The sequence below is a fragment of the Sus scrofa genome, chromosome 1 (genome assembly GCF_054392235.1).
Source record: "Sus scrofa isolate SSC_HxYL_T2T_F1_AM1 chromosome 1, Sscrofa_HxYL_maternal_Yorkshire_Landrace_v2.0, whole genome shotgun sequence".
Taxonomy (NCBI): domain Eukaryota; kingdom Metazoa; phylum Chordata; class Mammalia; order Artiodactyla; family Suidae; genus Sus; species Sus scrofa.
The window spans coordinates 218,129,715-218,146,879 of record NC_139383.1 but is presented as its reverse complement, the minus strand read 5'-3'; the positions used below and the strand labels follow the sequence as shown (position 1 = coordinate 218,146,879).

At 44.1% G+C, this 17,165-nt stretch overlaps 1 protein-coding gene across 6 annotated transcripts in view; it reads right to left on the bottom strand.

The window, feature by feature from the left end:
• TTC39B (tetratricopeptide repeat domain 39B) overlaps positions 1-17,165 on the bottom strand; it is a 562,176-nt gene that overhangs the window by 134,048 nt on the left and 410,963 nt on the right. For 4 of the 6 annotated variants that reach the window (XR_014821469.1, XR_014821474.1, XM_021063500.2 and 1 more), the window contains exon 1: positions 8,969-9,240. The exons of 1 other annotated variant lie outside the window; for it this stretch is intronic. Coding sequence is in view for 1 of the 5 variants with exons in the window: in XM_021063500.2 (XP_020919159.2) it covers positions 8,969-9,010 (42 nt within the window). In the remaining 4 variants the exon portion in view is untranslated. Of the gene's footprint in view, positions 1-8,951; positions 9,241-17,165 lie in introns of those variants that run through there. One more of the 6 variants, XM_084985298.1, reaches the window with a different exon arrangement.

Genomic DNA, 17,165 nt, shown 5'->3' with positions numbered 1-17,165 from the left:
CCCTGATTCCATGCCTAAGTGAGCTGGGTGGCCCTGGGTCAGTCACTGCTTGTGTCTAGGATGCATACTTTCTTAGATGGGAAATCATGACTTGCTAGGCACCACCAAAACTTAATAAGACTTATAATCCAGAAGACAGGCAGATCCCTCCCCCAACAATGAGCTGCCTTGAAGACCAGTTAAACAGTCATTTGTCATGGGACCTTTCTTTACAACTTCCCTCTACCCTAAACCATCACCCACATTCCTAAGGAGACTGCCTCCCCCTAACCCTTATACTGACTTAACCCAAGAACAAACCTGTGCTAAAAATAGAAACTACACTTTTTCCTGTATAACTAACTGCTCCCTAAGTGGCAGGAACCTGAGTTCTTTCTCAGTGCCCCTGGCCAATCAATAGGAGTTCCTATCGTGGCTCAGCTGAAATGAACCTGACTAGTATCCCATGAGGATGAAGGTTTGATCCCTGGCCTCACTCAGTGGGTTAAGGATCCATCATTGTTGTGAGCTGTGGTGTAGGTTGCAGATGCAGCTTGGATCCTATGTTGCTGTGGCTGTGGCATAGGCCAAGAGCTATAGCTCTGATTTGACCCTACCCCTAGCCTGGGAACTTCCACATGACACGAGTGTGGCCCCAAAAAGCAAAAAAAAACCTCACTTGAAGTCTCGGCACTCCAGCCTCCTGCCTCTTCTTTGATTCTCTTACAGGAGTTCCTCCCTATTGACTACAAAAATTGACTAACTACAAAAATAAGGTAAAACTATATTTGGACCCACTAAAACAGATCCTCCATCGAACCCATAAATAATAAACAGGAGTTCCCTTTGTGGCTCAGTGGTTAACAAACCTGACTAGTATCCATGAGGATGCGGGTCCATCCCTGGCCTCACTCAGTGGGTTAAGGAGCCGGCATTGCCATGAGCTGTGGTGTAGGTTGCAGACACAGCTCGGATCCTGCATTGCTGTGACTGCGGCATAGGCTGCCAGCTACAGCTCGGATTGGACCCCGAGACAGAACCTCCATATGCAGCGGATGTGGCCCTAAAAAGACCATACGTAACAATAATAATAATAAACAGTGGCAGCAATACCTTAAGGCAAAGCGGAAGGGAAAAGAGAACTAGCATATTAAGGGCACTTCTATGTGCCAGAAGCTTTGTACAGCAGATTCTCACTTCATCTTGACAGCCAGCCTTACAGACCACATTCAGTTATTCCTGTTTTATAAATGAAAAGCATCAGACAAGTTAATAAATGCCCAAGGTCACACAGCACATGAGATGAGAAGCTTGGGTCTGCACCCAAGCTGGGGTCACTGTTTCTGAACAAGCACTCAGGTTATGACTTTACATGGATAAGGCCATCTCAGTGCTTCTGGCAGAGGGTTCTGGACTCAGGCGTCATTTCCCCTCTCTTCAGGACTCTCCCACTTTGTCAACTGTTTTGCCCGCCTCCTCTCAGAGATCCTTGCCCATTTGGACTGAAAAATGATGTGAGACTCTGAAGCTTGTTTCCTTTAGTTCTGAGTGGAAGGATTGTGACCTATATACGGAGAAAAGACCAGGAATCCCAGAACTCTTGGACAACACAGTCTAAAGAAGTAAGGAGAGAGAAGAGGAGGGCAGAGGACACCATTGGAGAAACCCCGACTAGTCCTGCTGACCACACTGGAGTCGTGGGTCCAGGTGGTTCTGTGTCTGAGAACTAAGCCAAGGGTAAGAGTCTAGGTGACAAAACATAGCGTCTGGAATCACTCGCACGTGACTGACTTATCTCCTTAACCACTGCATCGCAACTTACAGTGATCAGTTTAAATACTTTGGAAATGCGGCTGGGAAAGGAGAAAGTAAAACCAAAAAATAGGACCATCATTGCTTCCTTTATCAAAAGAAAGGAAAGAAGGAACAGAGAGAGTTCCTGTTGTGGCTCAGTGGTAACGAATCCAACTAGTATCCACGAGGACTCAGGTTTGATCCCTGGCCTCACTCAGTGGGTTAAAGATCCAGCGTTGCTGTGAGCTGCAGGCTAGGTCACAGACGTGGCACCACTCTCATGTTGCTGTGGCTGTGGTATAGGCCAGCTGCTACAACTCTGACTTGACCCTAGCCTGAGACCCTCCATATGCGCAAGTGTGGCCCTAACAATCAAAAAAGAAGAAGGAAGGGAGGAAGGGAAACACATTCTCCAAATAGGGGATCATACATGTATCACAAAAGAAAATTGAGAAAAAAAGAAAACAACGCAAACTCTTTAGCTGAGCATTCAAGGCCTATCCAAATCTGCTATCACACACAGCACTGCCTTTCTACCTCCACCGCACAGCCCTGCACACCCTCTGCTTCAGCTTCCACAAGCTTCATCCACGCCAAGTGTATTCCCTGCTGCTCCCTCTGCCTGAAGGAATGAAGCCGAGTTCTGCTCCAATGGCTGCCTGCCGAAATTCCACCCCTCAAAGTCCAGATCAAATGTCACCTTGTAGATCCCAGACGTCAAAGCTGAGAACTTCAGAAACAGATCATCAAGGTCAATTCCATGGTGTAACAAGGAAACCAAGGCCCAGAAGTCACACAGCTGGGCAGTAAAAGACTTGGTATGGGAACCAAGTCAGCTGAGCTGACCTAGAGATGGGGTCCATCCCTCACCACCATCTCCCAGGTGTGTGACAACCCCATGAAAGCTTCTCTTCCTCCTTCTTCCAGGAGCTCCAGGCCTGCTTTCATGCTCTCCCCCCTTTCCCTCCACTCCAGGTGAAAGTGGGGTTTTGTGTCCATGTTCCTGATCACCTACTCCAGAAGGGTCAAAACCATGGCTTACCCATTATGTTAACCCAATACCTAGCTACCCCTACACAGAGTGGGCCTTCCATGGGCCCAGTCATTCAACAAAACAAAACACCAGACAACCACCTACCTCCCCCCTTCCTATCCTGTCCACCTGTAATCAATCAGGCTTCATGCACACTGCCAGAGGAAGCCACCTACAGCGGGCGTCTCGCCACACCTCTCCTCAGCTGAAACTCTTAAATGCACATCATGATATCCACGATTCTTCAGGAAAAACTTAGATCGGCCCTTCCTAGCCTTCCAGCCTCAGTTTCCCCGCCACCCAGAGCATCACAAGCTCTTCTTCACCTCTGTACCTTAAGCCTGCTACTCTCTCCCTGGGATGCACTTCAAGAGTTCCTTCTCTCCCCAGCCCTCTTCTACATGGCTAATGCCTACTCATCCTGCAAGATGCAGAATGTCTAAGAAACGGCCATCCCTGATCACCCATCCCCTCACCCCCAGGTGAGATGCCCTCCTCTGCACTCCCAAAGCAGCCTGGCATCCCTCCTCTATGGTTCTCAGCACAGTGAATTGCATCAATCTGTTTACACACCTGGCCCCACCTCCCACTAGACCATAACTTAAGGGGGGAACATCTGGCACAAAACCCAACAAATTAAGTCAGACTGAATAATCATCTCCTTCACTAGTCACAGTCAGACCTAACAAGTATACACAATGCATCATTTCACTAAAATATTCTTAAAATACATAGGCCTCTGTCAGCAGAGTATCAGGAATACCAAGGGGCCAGGTCCACAGATCTCAGGGAAGAAAAAAAAAACTCTCTTCCTATGCACCTAGTCTTTATTAAATAAAGAGCTGAAGATGCACAAAGGCATTATAAACTACCAGGCAGTCAAGACTTGAAAGGTCCCTTTAGAGAGGTGGGGTGACCTCACCAGGATGGCCAACTGGCCAGAGTGGCTCTGAGTGTGTGACTGACTCCCACTAAGCCAGGGGTGGAAAAGGACAGTTGGTGACCAAGGGAAGCTCTCCCCAGGAAGCCTCACAGAGCCCAAATTGGTCCTCCAGTACTCATCTCCTGGGAAGGGGACATACAGTGACTTCAAGAGACACAAGTAAGCTCACCGCCGGGGCACCTGAGACCGGGAACCAGGGAGCTGTCAGCAGCCAGCCAGGTGGAAACCAGGGGCCTCACAGAATTCACAGATCTGTGTGGCACCATGAATCATCAGTAACAGCACCTGTGTACAGGGACCAAGGCTATGAAAGCAAATAGCTACGCAAGGAAGGACTGAGTTCTGCCTAAGAGGCATGTCCACACCACCGGACTTGAGGATGAGGAAGAAGGTATGGGGCAAGAGATAAAAAAAGATTAAAAAAAAAATAAGTAAAATTAAAAAAAACTTCTGGGCCCCCATTTTTTAGGAGCTCTCAGCCTGCTCCTCCCCACCTGCTGAGCACATTGCTGACCCCCAGATGTGCGCCCATCCCCACCCATCTCAACTTCCACCTAGGTCTGTGACTTATCTCACTTGCTCCACCCAGACCCTTCAAAACACAGTTCAAATACCACCTCTTCTTGAGAGTCTTTGCCAGTCCCTAAATGAGGGTGGCCAACCAACCTTGTTTGCCCCTGTTGTCCTGGGGTAATTACTGCAAGCACCACATTGACTCTCCCAGGACCCTGCTATGGATGATAAATTATATGGCCCTCCTACCTAAAATCTACCCTGACCCAAAGACACCTCTATTACGGGTATAACTGAGTCTTTTGCTAGAGCATGTGTTCTTCGTCAAGAGCAAGCAAGCCATCTGATTTCAGTGTGGCCTTCCAGCATCTAAAGACTCCCCAAACGTGGGGAGGTGCTCAATGAAACGCTGATGGAATTAAAGAATGAATCTGAGCCAAAGAAACCTATAGCAATCACTTTTATCTAATCTTCATCTAAATTGCCAGTCCAGGAGTTCTGATTGTGGCTCAGGAGGCTAGGAGCTGGACCTAGTCTCATGAGGATGCAACTTTGATCCCTGGCCTTGCTTAGTGGGTTAACGATCCAGTTTTGCTACAAGTCATGGTGTAGGTTGCAGATGCGGCTCAGACCCTGTGTTGCTGTGGCTGTGACATAGGCCTGGGAATTTCCATATGCCTCAGGTGCAGCAATAAAAATTAAAATAAAATAAAATGCCAGTGGAGAAATTTTCTAAATCAGAATTAGATCGAAAAAATCCTGGGCCAAAAAAGCAGGCAGTGAAAACATCTGTCACATAAACCATTTCTTTCCCTGATCCAGTGCTTCTCAACTTTTTCTCATTATTGCCCCACCCAGGGAAACTTTTTGGACATTTTTTCCTAACCACACCCCCTAGGAAACATTAATAGCACAGAGATATATCTGTACTTTACACATAAAGCAAGTGTAAAGTTTCTTTTAATCAGTAATGGGTTCATAATGATGATAAGAATTTTAAGTTAATTTTTCTACTTTTGGCTGCATCCCTAGCATACAGAAGTTCCTGGGCCAGGGCTCAAACCTACACCTCAGCAGTGACAACACCAGATCCTTAACTCCTAGGCCACCAGGGAACTCCCAAATTTTAAAAGTTAAAGCTATGAACATTAAACTTTATTTACTGTATTTGCTGAGTAACTTTTAATGTAATTTTAGTGTAAAATGTAATGTATCAAATTACACATCCCACAGCTACCATCAGGGCCTCTCTACTACTGTCATCTACTTGAGCCCTTTGAACAAAAAAGCATTCCCCTAATATTAGCCCTTCTCCCAAAAAGCAAGCTCCCTGCCTCCAAAAGTGTAGACTTTTAGAGCTAGAAGAGTACTCAGGGTTCATAGAGCCCCTCCACCTTTAGAGGAGGAAACTTAAAAGTGCTCTAAGTGAGAATTCCCGTCTTGGCGCAGCAGAAACAATCCGACTAGGAATCATGAGGTTGCAGCTTTGATCCCTGACCTCACTCAGTGAGTTAAGGATCTGGCATTGCCATGAGCTGTGGTGTAGGTTGCAGACGCACCTTGGGATCCTGCGTTGTTGTGGCTGTGGTGTAGGCCAGCAGCTGTAGCTCCAATTCGATCCCTAGCTTGGGAACCTCCATATGCTGAGGGTGAGGCACTAAAAAGCAAAAAAAAAAAAAAAAAAAGTGCTCTAAGAGGTTGAGTGACTGGTTCAATCAAGGTCACTGGTTCTATACAGAGAACTTGTTAGTCTGGGTCACTGTTGCAGTCCCAAGGTAGCATAGAGCTTGACACATAACAAAGTCAGATGTTGGCACACTTAATGACAATGGCTATTGAGCAAATTAGCAACAAGCTGAGAGCCCAGTTCACCTAATTCTTAACCTACTACTTTTTCTCCTATACCACGTGTTCCCTTTTACTTCCCTAGAATATCAAATAGGGGCCTCAAAAACTATCAAATTTATATTGTTTGTAAAGCTTCCCAGTTCTTTCAGTTTTACGCACCCAGTAAGTTGAAGAGCAGGGTCTTATATACCCTGGATGGAGCAATTCCGCCCGACAGTGAGGGACTTTCTACAAATAAGTCAAGGGTACTCAATCTGCAATCCACTACTTCTTACATGCTTATCCTGCCTTGAGCTCTTTTCTAGAGTTCTTGTTTCCATGCCCTATCTCCCTACCCAGACTGAGAACCATAGAGAGCCAAAACTGCCTTCTCTTTCTAAGGTACCTACAAATTGCAAGCACAAAGCAAATGGCAAATAAATGTTTGCAAAATTTTGTATACATGTAAGGATAACCTGACCCCCTTGCTGTACAGTGGGAAAATAAAATTTTAAAAAAAATTAAATTAAAAAAAAGTTTGCAAAATTTATTCCAGTAGAAATGGTGCACCATGAGGGATAAAAGTTGGCATGTAAAAAATTCTGTTTGTACTTTGCTCATTTCCTAGGACCAGTTTAGTGTCTGACATGTACTAGGAGCCTAATAGTTACTGAATTTAAAAAAAGGAAAAAAAAAAAACAAAAAACAAAAGGGAGTTCCCTTCATGGCTCAGTGGTTAACGAACAGGACTAGGATTCATGAGGATGCAGGTTCAACCTCTGGCCTCACTCAGTGGGTTGGGGATCCGGCGTTGCAGTGAACTGTGGTGTAGGTCGCAGATGCAGCTTGGATCCTGAGTTGCTATGGCTGTGGTGTAGGCCGGCAGCTGTAGGTCCGATTTGACCTCTAGTGTGGGAACTTCCATATGCCCCGGGCTTGGTTCTAAAAAGCAAAAAAAAAAAGACACGGCAAAAATTGAAAAATTATTAGGCATTGTCTTTCATTCTGCAGCCATTCATTCATTCAACAAATATAACATATGTATTTACCAAATATCTGTGTGCCAGGCTCTCTGCTGCTCTGAAACCTAACATCCCCCACGATCTAGAGCCCTCCTCCCTAGCAAATGCATGGCATTCAGTTCACCTTGCAGACAGTGGGCAAAGCTCAGGTAGCTATGTCTCCATATGCCCAAAACAGTCCCCTTTACACCTATTGTCCAAGCATCCTCTCCCAACAATGCCCTGGTCTAGACAATTATACAGCCCTAATGTAACAAATCTTTTTCAATAAGAAGCCCAGGGCTTCAAAAATCTCTATCCATATTTACCAGCTACTCCCAGTCTTGTTTCCTCATTTCTAATACAGGCATAACACAGATTAAACTATATGGTTATATACAGAAAAGGGTCTGGGGACAAGACCGAGAATTCAGATTGAGACCACACTGTAGCAGGCTTTGATTGACAAGAACACAGATACTTCATTTAATATACAACAGGGAGGCATAAAATCTTTTGAGGAAGAGAGTGAGCGTACAGTCAAGCACCATGAAAGTGTTATGACTTCGATTACAGAAAAGATCTAAGACAAGAAAAATGAAAAAAGCTGACTCCAGGTCATACCAAAAAGACAGCCTAAAGCTACAAATAAAGGTTATCACAGATGAAAACAGCAATAAATAAGCTATTTCATCATTTGCCTTTATGTGTAGTTTTAAAGCTTCAACAATAAATATATGCAACTATACAAGCTCTAGTTTATTGATCTGTGGTCCTGGGACACTCCTTGTAAGGCACAGGCTGTAAGGAAGCTTCTGGACAGTCAGGTTTAAGGTTCCGTCGACCAGTATAAAGGAGCTGCAGTTTGGCTTTTATTTTGTGAGTTTAAGGGCTACATTTAAAACAGTATTCGTTGCCAGGAGCTTCCCGACATTGAAGAGAATCTTAACCCGCCAACTCCAGATCTTGCGCTACTGCATCATTTAAAGCTAAGCCTCTTCAGGCAGCGACAAGTCAGGTAAAATGGCAGCAGGCGCAGCTGTGGGTACTGCTCCTGCTGCTGCTGCCGCCGCGGCTGGCCTCAACCTCAAGCGCTAAAGCGAATCTCCAGAGCTGCCAACTGCTCAAAGGAACAGTCAATAAATCAACAGGTCCTGCCCGTCCGCCGGAGGGTGCTCAGACCCAGACGCACCAGTCACAGGAGGAAGTGACTAATTATTTAAAGGCAGTTGAGACCACTGGAGGCCAAAGTCAGTTCTCTCAGCGCCTTCTCTCCGTCTACCACCGACACTGGGGACCGGCTGAAAAAAGGCCCGGGCCCTGCACGGAGGGGAAAGCACCAATTCCTGGGCTGCTGCTCCGCGGCTCTAGCCCTCCGGCCCCTGGCAGCCCTGCCCTGCTCGCTGGTGCAGACGCCCCCGGGGCGCCTTCCTCCGGCTTTCCCCTTCCTCTCATGGTCTGCAAGACTTTCGGCTCTGATACCGGGAAACTTCCATAGAAGGTGAGATTCCGAAGTCAAGAGAGGATTCCACAAACTCCAAAGGGCCAGTGTCGGGACTTTAGGGTCAGACCTCAAAAGCCCAGGCGTTCCTAGTGAGGCTCGGAACTGCTCTGTCCTGCGGGTCCCGCGCTCCCATGCGCTCGCACCCATCCACCCACCGACAGGACGTGGTGTCCTCGATCCCCACGACCCCACGATGCCAGCGCCCCCAACCTCAACAGCGCCTACTCTCTGCGGAGCGGGAGGTTGGAGGTCCCAAACTGGGAACCAAGGGGGCGGGACCTTGGCTGTCCCTGCCGGGCTCGCCTAACCCTGCCGGGTTCGCTCATCCCTCCCGAGGTCCAGGAGCAGTACACGCACTTCCAACCGGCCAGTACCTCGTCCGCTTCCAACTCTGTTCCGTTGCCTACGAGCGCCATGTTCCTCCTCAGGCTGCCACCGCCCAAAAGCCAAACAGGGAGCTCAGAGCCAACTCGGTTTCTCGGCTCCGGTCTCAGCCCAGCGTCAGCAAGGGAGGAAAGGGGCGGCCCCGTTCTCCCGCCGGGTCGCGGGCGGGGCCAGCAAGCCTTCCCTGCCCTGGGCGCCGGCAGACTGACAGAGCATCCATTTCCCAAGCGGGGGCCAGGCCGCCTGCCCCTCCACAAACTCCGCCCCCTGCAGGCCTCGCCCCGCCCCCACTGTCTAGAGTAACCAACCATATTCCCTCAACGCGTCTCCGCCTCCAGCCGGCATCCGCAGCGAATCCACGTGGGCGGGGTCATTCCGCGGGCGGAGTCACCTCGTGGGCGGGGTCACTCGCGGACTTTGCGGGTCTGGTCCACCCTCTGAGAAAGTTCCTTCCAAGGGGCTAGCTCTCACCTAGAGCTAAGTGAGCGCCGGGTTAACAAGACCAAAGTCAAAGCCACAATACCCCTGCTGCTCGTGGAAGCGTCCAACTGGTCTTTGGACCAATGCCAGTCGCCTGCCCTCGCCAGGTGCGCACTACGTATCCGAAGATGGTGAGGCCAGAGAGCAGGCTTGAGTCAAAGTCACCAGTCTCCCAGAGGTCTCCGTCATACCACCTTCCCAGACACCAGGTGAAGAACATCGTCTTCATAACAAGGATGCTTTGTTTTTGTGTATGTTTGAAAAATAAAAGAAAATCCATGGGACAGATATTTATGCAACTGAGAACTCCTCTACCACTCCTCTCAATATCTCGCTGACCCCTTTTGTAACCCCAAACATGTGTGCATAAGTGGACTTGAACTATAAGCTCTATGAAGGTAAGGGTGCTGTTCCTCTTCTTCAAGCCGGTATCCCCAGTACTTAGAACAGTGCCCTGCATGTAGTAGGTGCTCAACAAATATTTACTGGCTTCATTTAGAAATCCTTGCGTCTAATATGTAAGGTAAATGAACAATCCAATTGGAAAATTAGAAGCTATATTTTTAAAGATTTTTTTTTTGGTCAGCTTTATTTTACATATGATAAAATTCACCAGGTTTAAGTTTGTAACTTGATAACAAATGTCTACAAAACACCATCCCAATCATAATTTGGAACACACCCCAAAAATTCCCTGTGCTTCCTTGCTGTCAGTTTCCTTCCCCCACTCCCCAGCCTCTGGCAACCATTGATCTGCTATCACTATCATTTTGCCTTTTCTAGGATTTCATATAAATTTAAACATAGAGCCTATGGTCTTTTGTGTTGGGCTCATAAAGTACTATTTAATGGTCATCCTGTGATAATTATAAAACTGCCAACATTTATTGAATACTTATTATGTGCCTGAACTTTGCTGAGCCCTTTGCATAAATTACCTCATTTATCCTTCATAATCCCATGAAGTAGGTACTGTTAATTTACAGATGAGTAAACTCAGGCTCAGAGAGCTTAAGTAACTTGTTTGAAGTCAGACAGCAATTAAGGAAGTAAGAATGCCAGAATCTGAACTTCAGCACTCTGACTCAAGGGTGTGGCTCTGCACTGCTTCCAGCTATCACCTTCCCTCTTGTTCTCCCTATTTGTTTCAGTAGAGCAGTTGCCTGCACATGTCTATTACACACATTTTCAGTGAGTCATCTTTGCATCCTTGAAACTTGCTCTACAATTTTAATGTCATTATGTACCTTTATGCGAGAAAAATAAAATTGTTTCTACCCCACAAACAACATGGCAAAAAAATGGATTAGGTTATGGTGATAATTGCACAAGTCTATAAATTTACTACAAATCCTTGAATTGTATAATTATAATGGGTGAATTTTACCATCATGTACATTTTATCTCAGTAATGCTTTTTTTTTTTTTTGTATTTTTAAGGCTGCACCCATGGCATATGGAGGTTCCCAGGCTAGGGGTCAAATCAGAGCTACAGCTGCTCATGCCACAAGCACAGCAACTCGCGGTCCGAGCCACATCTGCGAACTACACCACAGCTCATGACAACGCAAGATCCTTAACCCACTGAGTGATGCCAGGGATCGAACCACATCCTCATGGATGCTAGTCATATTCATTTCCTCTGAGCCACGATGGGAACTCTTATTTTTAAAAATAGGTTAACATGTTCTTTGGGGTGTTTTAGAATCAGATATGTGGGGCTCAAAGGAACCCAAAGGTCATTTATTTCCAATACCTCTGAAAGTTTCCATTCCTCCCCCTACCTCCTGTTTATGCTTAACTTTCTGAAGCTGGATTTCCTGTCTGGGTCCAGATTCTTCTCTGTATTACTCACACATGATTCTGTTTTTCAAAGTTCATTGGCTCCTAAATTAATATCATATTTTTTGACATTAAACCATGTTGTGGTATCTTCTTCCTCTCCTGGATGCTTTGTTATTGTCTTTTGAATCTCAACTCTTCAATTTTTGAAGTGATACAAAAGAACTTAGCTTTAATTAGTGGCTTGATTATTTTATAATAAGAATCAAGTTTAATTTTTCAGATTTTTTTTTTTTTTTTTTTTTTTTTTTTTTTGCTGCAGTCGCAGCATCTGGAAATTCCCAAGCAAGAGATCGTATCTGAGCTACATCTGCAACCTACACCACAGCTGTAGTAATGCTGGATCTTCAACCCACTGAACCCATTGGGCCAGGATGACCCAGCGCCTACACAGAGACAAACCAGATTAACACACTATGCCACAGTGGGAACTCCAAAAATCATTCTTATAGAGACAGTTTGGTAGGGTTTTTTTTTTGTTTTTGTTTTTGTTTTTTTAGATTAGAGATCAAATATGAAGCCCTGTATGTTTTAAATTCATGTCACTAAATGAGTAATATTCCTGTTTCTGAGGGAGCCAGTTATGAACACTGAATGAATAAGTGTGTTCTAGCCGCTGGAACATATAATCAAATTTGCTCTGCACGTGACAGATGCCAACTTTCCTTTCCTGCACATGAGTGATTCTACAAGATTATGAATCACAAATATAAAACAGCTTTTTTTCAGGGAATAATTAGAATGGATTCATTTTTGTGACACAATTCCCTTTGCCAGTTTGCTGATAATAATATACTCTATCAGTCAAGTGAGACTAGATGTTCTATTTCCCAAAAGAAGTGAGCATAGGGATTTGGCAAGAACAGTGTCTGATTTTTTTTTTTTTAAGGTAGATCTACTGGGAGCTCTTTGGGTTTCAAAACAAATCTCATATTGCAGCCAATCAAATCTGTAGTATTCCTAAACCTGTTACTCTTAGGAGATATAAGGTTTTTTGTTGATACTTGATTTAAACTAAAATTGCATCTTCATCATTTGTGTAGGAGTAGTGAGAATGCTTTTGAGTTTAGAAATGAAAAATTTTAGAAATTCCCTTCGTGGCTCAGCGGTTAACAAACCCAACTAGGATCTATGAGGATACAGGTTCAACCCCTGGCTTCACTCATTGGGTTAAGGATCTAGCATTACGGTGAGCTGTGGTATAGGTCACAGATGCAGCTCAGATCTGGTGTTTCTGTGGCAGTAGTATAGGCCAGCAGCTACAACTCTGATTTGACCCCTAGCCTAGGAGTCTCCATATGCAGAGGGTGCAGCCCTAAAAAGCAAAAAAAGAAAGAAAGAAGGAAAGAAAGAAAGAAAGAGAGAGAGAGAAATGAAAAATTTTAGATGTGCGTATCACCATATGTCATGCATTTATTTGTCAATGGCTTTGTCTCATATTCATATCTTAGCTCAACAAGAACTTCCCCTTCTAAATTAGCCCTTCCCTATCCATCACATACTACCATGTCTTCCTACTGCCTTCTTAGCACTTATTACTCTGAAAATATTTTGTTCATCTGTTTCCTTGGTTACAGTCTATCTCTCTCAACAGCCACACCCACACATAACACTGTAATGCAAGCTCCATGAGGGAAGGAACGTTGAGTTTTGTGACTACGACAAACCCCAGGGCCCAACACTTAATAGATATTTAATAAGTGGGAGTGAATGAATGAATATGTATAAAGTTTGTAGTGCCCAGAGCTTTCTGTTTAGAACTTGTATGCCAATACTTTAGTCTAATGATTTTTTAAACACAGAGGCAATCAGTAATAATGAGGGAGATTAAAGGACACAAATTACATGAAATCTGAAAAGTCAATACTATTTTTCTCAGGGTAATGTGGCAGGCATGATGACTACCTTTAATGTCTTCTCTTTTTTTCAAAATTATACAAGAGCTAAGCACTGAGAGGTCCCTCTGTGACCTAAAGGGGATTAATCCATGTTCCTGGAAGAGGTTTAAATGCTACAGCAGGGGGGGGGGGGGAAGAAACCTCATCATTTAGTAGAGGCTGAAATCCTCCCTTAAGAACATCCTTGCTGTAGGCATTTGGAGCTGGGTAAACCTTGATTTTGCCCTGTTTACCAGATGTGTACTTTATATAGATGTATAATAATCACATATATATGATTATTATTTTATATGAATATATATTATATATATAATCTTTCCAATCACATTCCTATTTATTTTCCCTGTATCTCTCTAAATTAAGTTAATCTTTTTTTTTCCAGGTAAGAGAGACCCACAGAAGAGAAAAGCTGAACAGAGACTAACTATGGCAATATGAAACCTCAGTTCAGCACTGAGGTTTTAAAAACAAGAATAAGGAATCTGTGGTCGAGACTGCTTGTTGTCCCCTATTGTTCATTCTTCCTTTGTTCTATTGGTAACAGAACCTGATTTTATATAAGGCAGCATGGTGCCCAGCTAAAAGACTACATTTTCAAGAACTCCTTTACTACTATGAATGGCCAATGTAAGAAAATTCCAGATAATGAAATATATTATATATAACTTCTAGGAAAGGAAAGTGACTGAACAGAAGCATGTGACATTTTTGCCCTTCTGCCTCTCCTCCCTTCCACAGCCTGGAACAGGCACGATGGTTGGCGCTCCTGTTGACCTACTGGACCATGAAGTAACACCTGGAGAATAGAAGCCTTGAACTAGAACAGGGGAACAAAAAGACAAGAAGAGTTTGGATTCCTGATGAGTGTGGAGCTGCCATGTGAGTACTTGGCTACCAACCACCAGATTTCTATGACTTTAATTTCAATTATTCTCTTGTTTAAGCCACCATTACATAGTGTTTTCTGTTAGCTGCAATCTAAATGTATACGTATCTAATTCAAAGTGTTGTTAGACATTCTGAGTTCCCATGTGCCTTCCCTATATGCTAAAGCATTTGGAACTTCTGGCCAGTGTTGACTCGGAGGAGCCTACTTGGAGCAATTTTGCAGCCCTTACACGTCTTCTTTTCCTGAAGACACTTCCTTTAAGTCCTCTTTCTCAGGATTCTGTTGTGCCTTCTTTTCTGGCATATTTCCCCTCCCATTGCTAGAATACATTAGTTTCCTCCAATCCAAATATTCTCCACATTCTGAAAAATACCAGCATCTTTTTTTATGGTATTCTCATTGTATTTCATGTACAGTTTTGATAACCAATAACTATCTTTGGCCGTCTTCCACAATTCTATTCTCATAGCTTCTTTTAGACCTAGTATTTACAATGCTTCTGACACTTTGGGTTTATATTAGGCAGTTCCTACACTCATCTAGAAAAGGAGTCACAGATACAAACCTTCTTCATAAGATATACCCATAGTAACATCTGTACTCTAAAAGTGGTTTTGACTCAGCACTACAGCAGTTAGCTCTAAGTGTCTCTAAAGCAATGAATGGCTCTCAAACTTGAGCAAGCATCAGAATCACTCACCTGGCTTATTAAAACACAGATTTTGGAGGGCTTGTTACAATATAGATTGCTCGCTCCATTCCCCAGAGGTTCTGATTAGGAGGGTCTAGGGTAGGGTCCACTTGCTGCTACTGCTACTAATTCAAGAACCATGCCTTGAGAACCACTGCTTTAAATTGTGCCAAGCAACCTAAGTCCCTCTTGCACAAGCAGCCTACCTGCCAGATATAACCCATTAACTAAGGGTTCAGGATGAAAAACTAGAAAAGCGCTTTTTGTGTCAGTACTTAGCACACTAGGGCTAACATTAACATTCCATGTAAAGGAAAAGCTGTGACTACTTTCTCCTTGATATTCTTTCAACAAAAAGGAAAACAATCTAAGAGATGAGGACAGAGGTTTATTTTCAAATGATTCAATAAAACCACTTTCATTTTCATCAATTTTTATTTTTGTCCAACTGACCAACAAAAAAGCGGTAGGTCCTCACTGCTCCATAAGAGCCTGACTCCCACACAAATACTGAACCATCAGGACCTTCATCTTCTACCTTCTTCTGACCCTGATTTGTGATCTTTGAGTAATCCATCCACTTCAGTTCTTTCAGCTTTATTTGTGGGTGCCAAAGATAGAAAGAGGGGTTAAAGTAAGCAGGTAAAGTAAGTAAGTGTAACTTTCCATATCTGTAGACAATCCTGGGATTTTTTTTTTAACACCATGCCTATGGCATGTGGGAGTTCCCAGGTCAGAGATCAAACCCAAGCCACATCTGTTATGAGAGCCACAGCAATGAAAACACCAGATCCTTAACCTGCTGAGCCACCAGGGAACTCCAACAATCCTAGGATTTTTTTTTTTTTTTTTTAGAGACCATTCCCATGGCACGTGGGAGTTCCCAGGCCAGGGATCAAACCCAAGCCACAGCTGTTACCAAAACCACAGCAATGACAACTCTGGATCCTTAACCTGCTTAGTCACCAGTGAACTCTGACAACCTTGAGACTTTAATAGGAAGTTCTCCTTGATTTACAATTATGACAGAGAGTGGAATGTGGTGATTTGAAGTAGCCAAGTAGGTGAATTTTACATGTTCACACATCTCCGGGTCCAGGTATCTCAAATAATTTCCCCCTAAAGGCCATACTAGCTAATATGCAAGGCAGGGTGGGGGGGAACAAAGATTTTTAAGAGGAAATAATTAATGCTATTCTCTATACTCTATACTACCTAGTGTTACTGCTTTTTGATGTTTCCAGTTGACTTTGAATTCCCCATTGGTTTCTGGACACATATTTAAACATTGAAATGTAGGCTTCAGGGTGATGGATCTCAGATGCAGACTGGGAACCTCTAGTTGGGCTTGGCAGTTATGTCTTAGAAAACTAAGACTCTAAAATATTAGATGATCTGCCCAAAGTCATTACTGAGTGGGGGATAAATCACATGCTACCTTTTCTGAAAGGTATACTATAAAGGATATAACCGTGACCTGGAGGCTGGTGTTGGTTTTTTTGTTTTGTTTTCTTTTTGTTTTTGTTTTCGTTTTTGTTTTTGGAGAGATTAGAAAAGGTTTAAGTACCCAAAATCTGCCACACTACAACAAAAGTACCCCCAGAAACTTGTGAGCTCCCCTACCATTCACGACCCCCCACTCTCCCGGCTGTTTGTTTTGTTATTATCAGACAATTCCAAAGCCCTTGGAATTGATATGGAGACATAGGCCCTTGGTGGACTCAAAATGTATTTCTGTGACACTGTTCATGCACAGAGGATCTACAAAAATTGTAGATGTCAAACTGTGAAGAAGGCCGAAATAAGTCCAAAGAATTAGTGCGGGTAACAAACAACCTTCGACCACAAAAAACCTACCTGAAGGCTTTTTTTGAAACCTTCTAAAGAAAGACCCAAAGAAGGTAGATTCTGAAAGCTGTCAAGGTCTCATACTAGAGAAAGAACTTACTCCATGGCTTTCTTGTTTTTTATGCCATTAGCCTGAGGAGAACCTGTGCAATTTAATTGGTTCCAAGAAACCAAGGACAGAGTTCAGGCAACCGCGGCAGCTGGAAATTAAGACAAGATATCCAGGAATGGAAAGAGGTTGGTGGAGGTGGGGAGCTCCTGCCCAAATCTCTGACTGACCCTTGAACCCTGCACATGTGAGGCCAACTCTAAGCAGCCCAGCTAAGGTTAAAAGAACTGACCTGTAGCTCACCACAGGGGAAAGAGTGTTTATTGTTTGTGTTCATACAAATTAACTGATTAAAAATAGTCATCCAATACTCTTCAGAGGATCTAAAGGAATCCAACTCAAATGCTGGCATATTTGATTCCAAAACTATTTTTCTAGCTGCGCCCCCAAATTTAAGTAATTTCTCAAGCTTTGTAAGTGGGACTGGGAA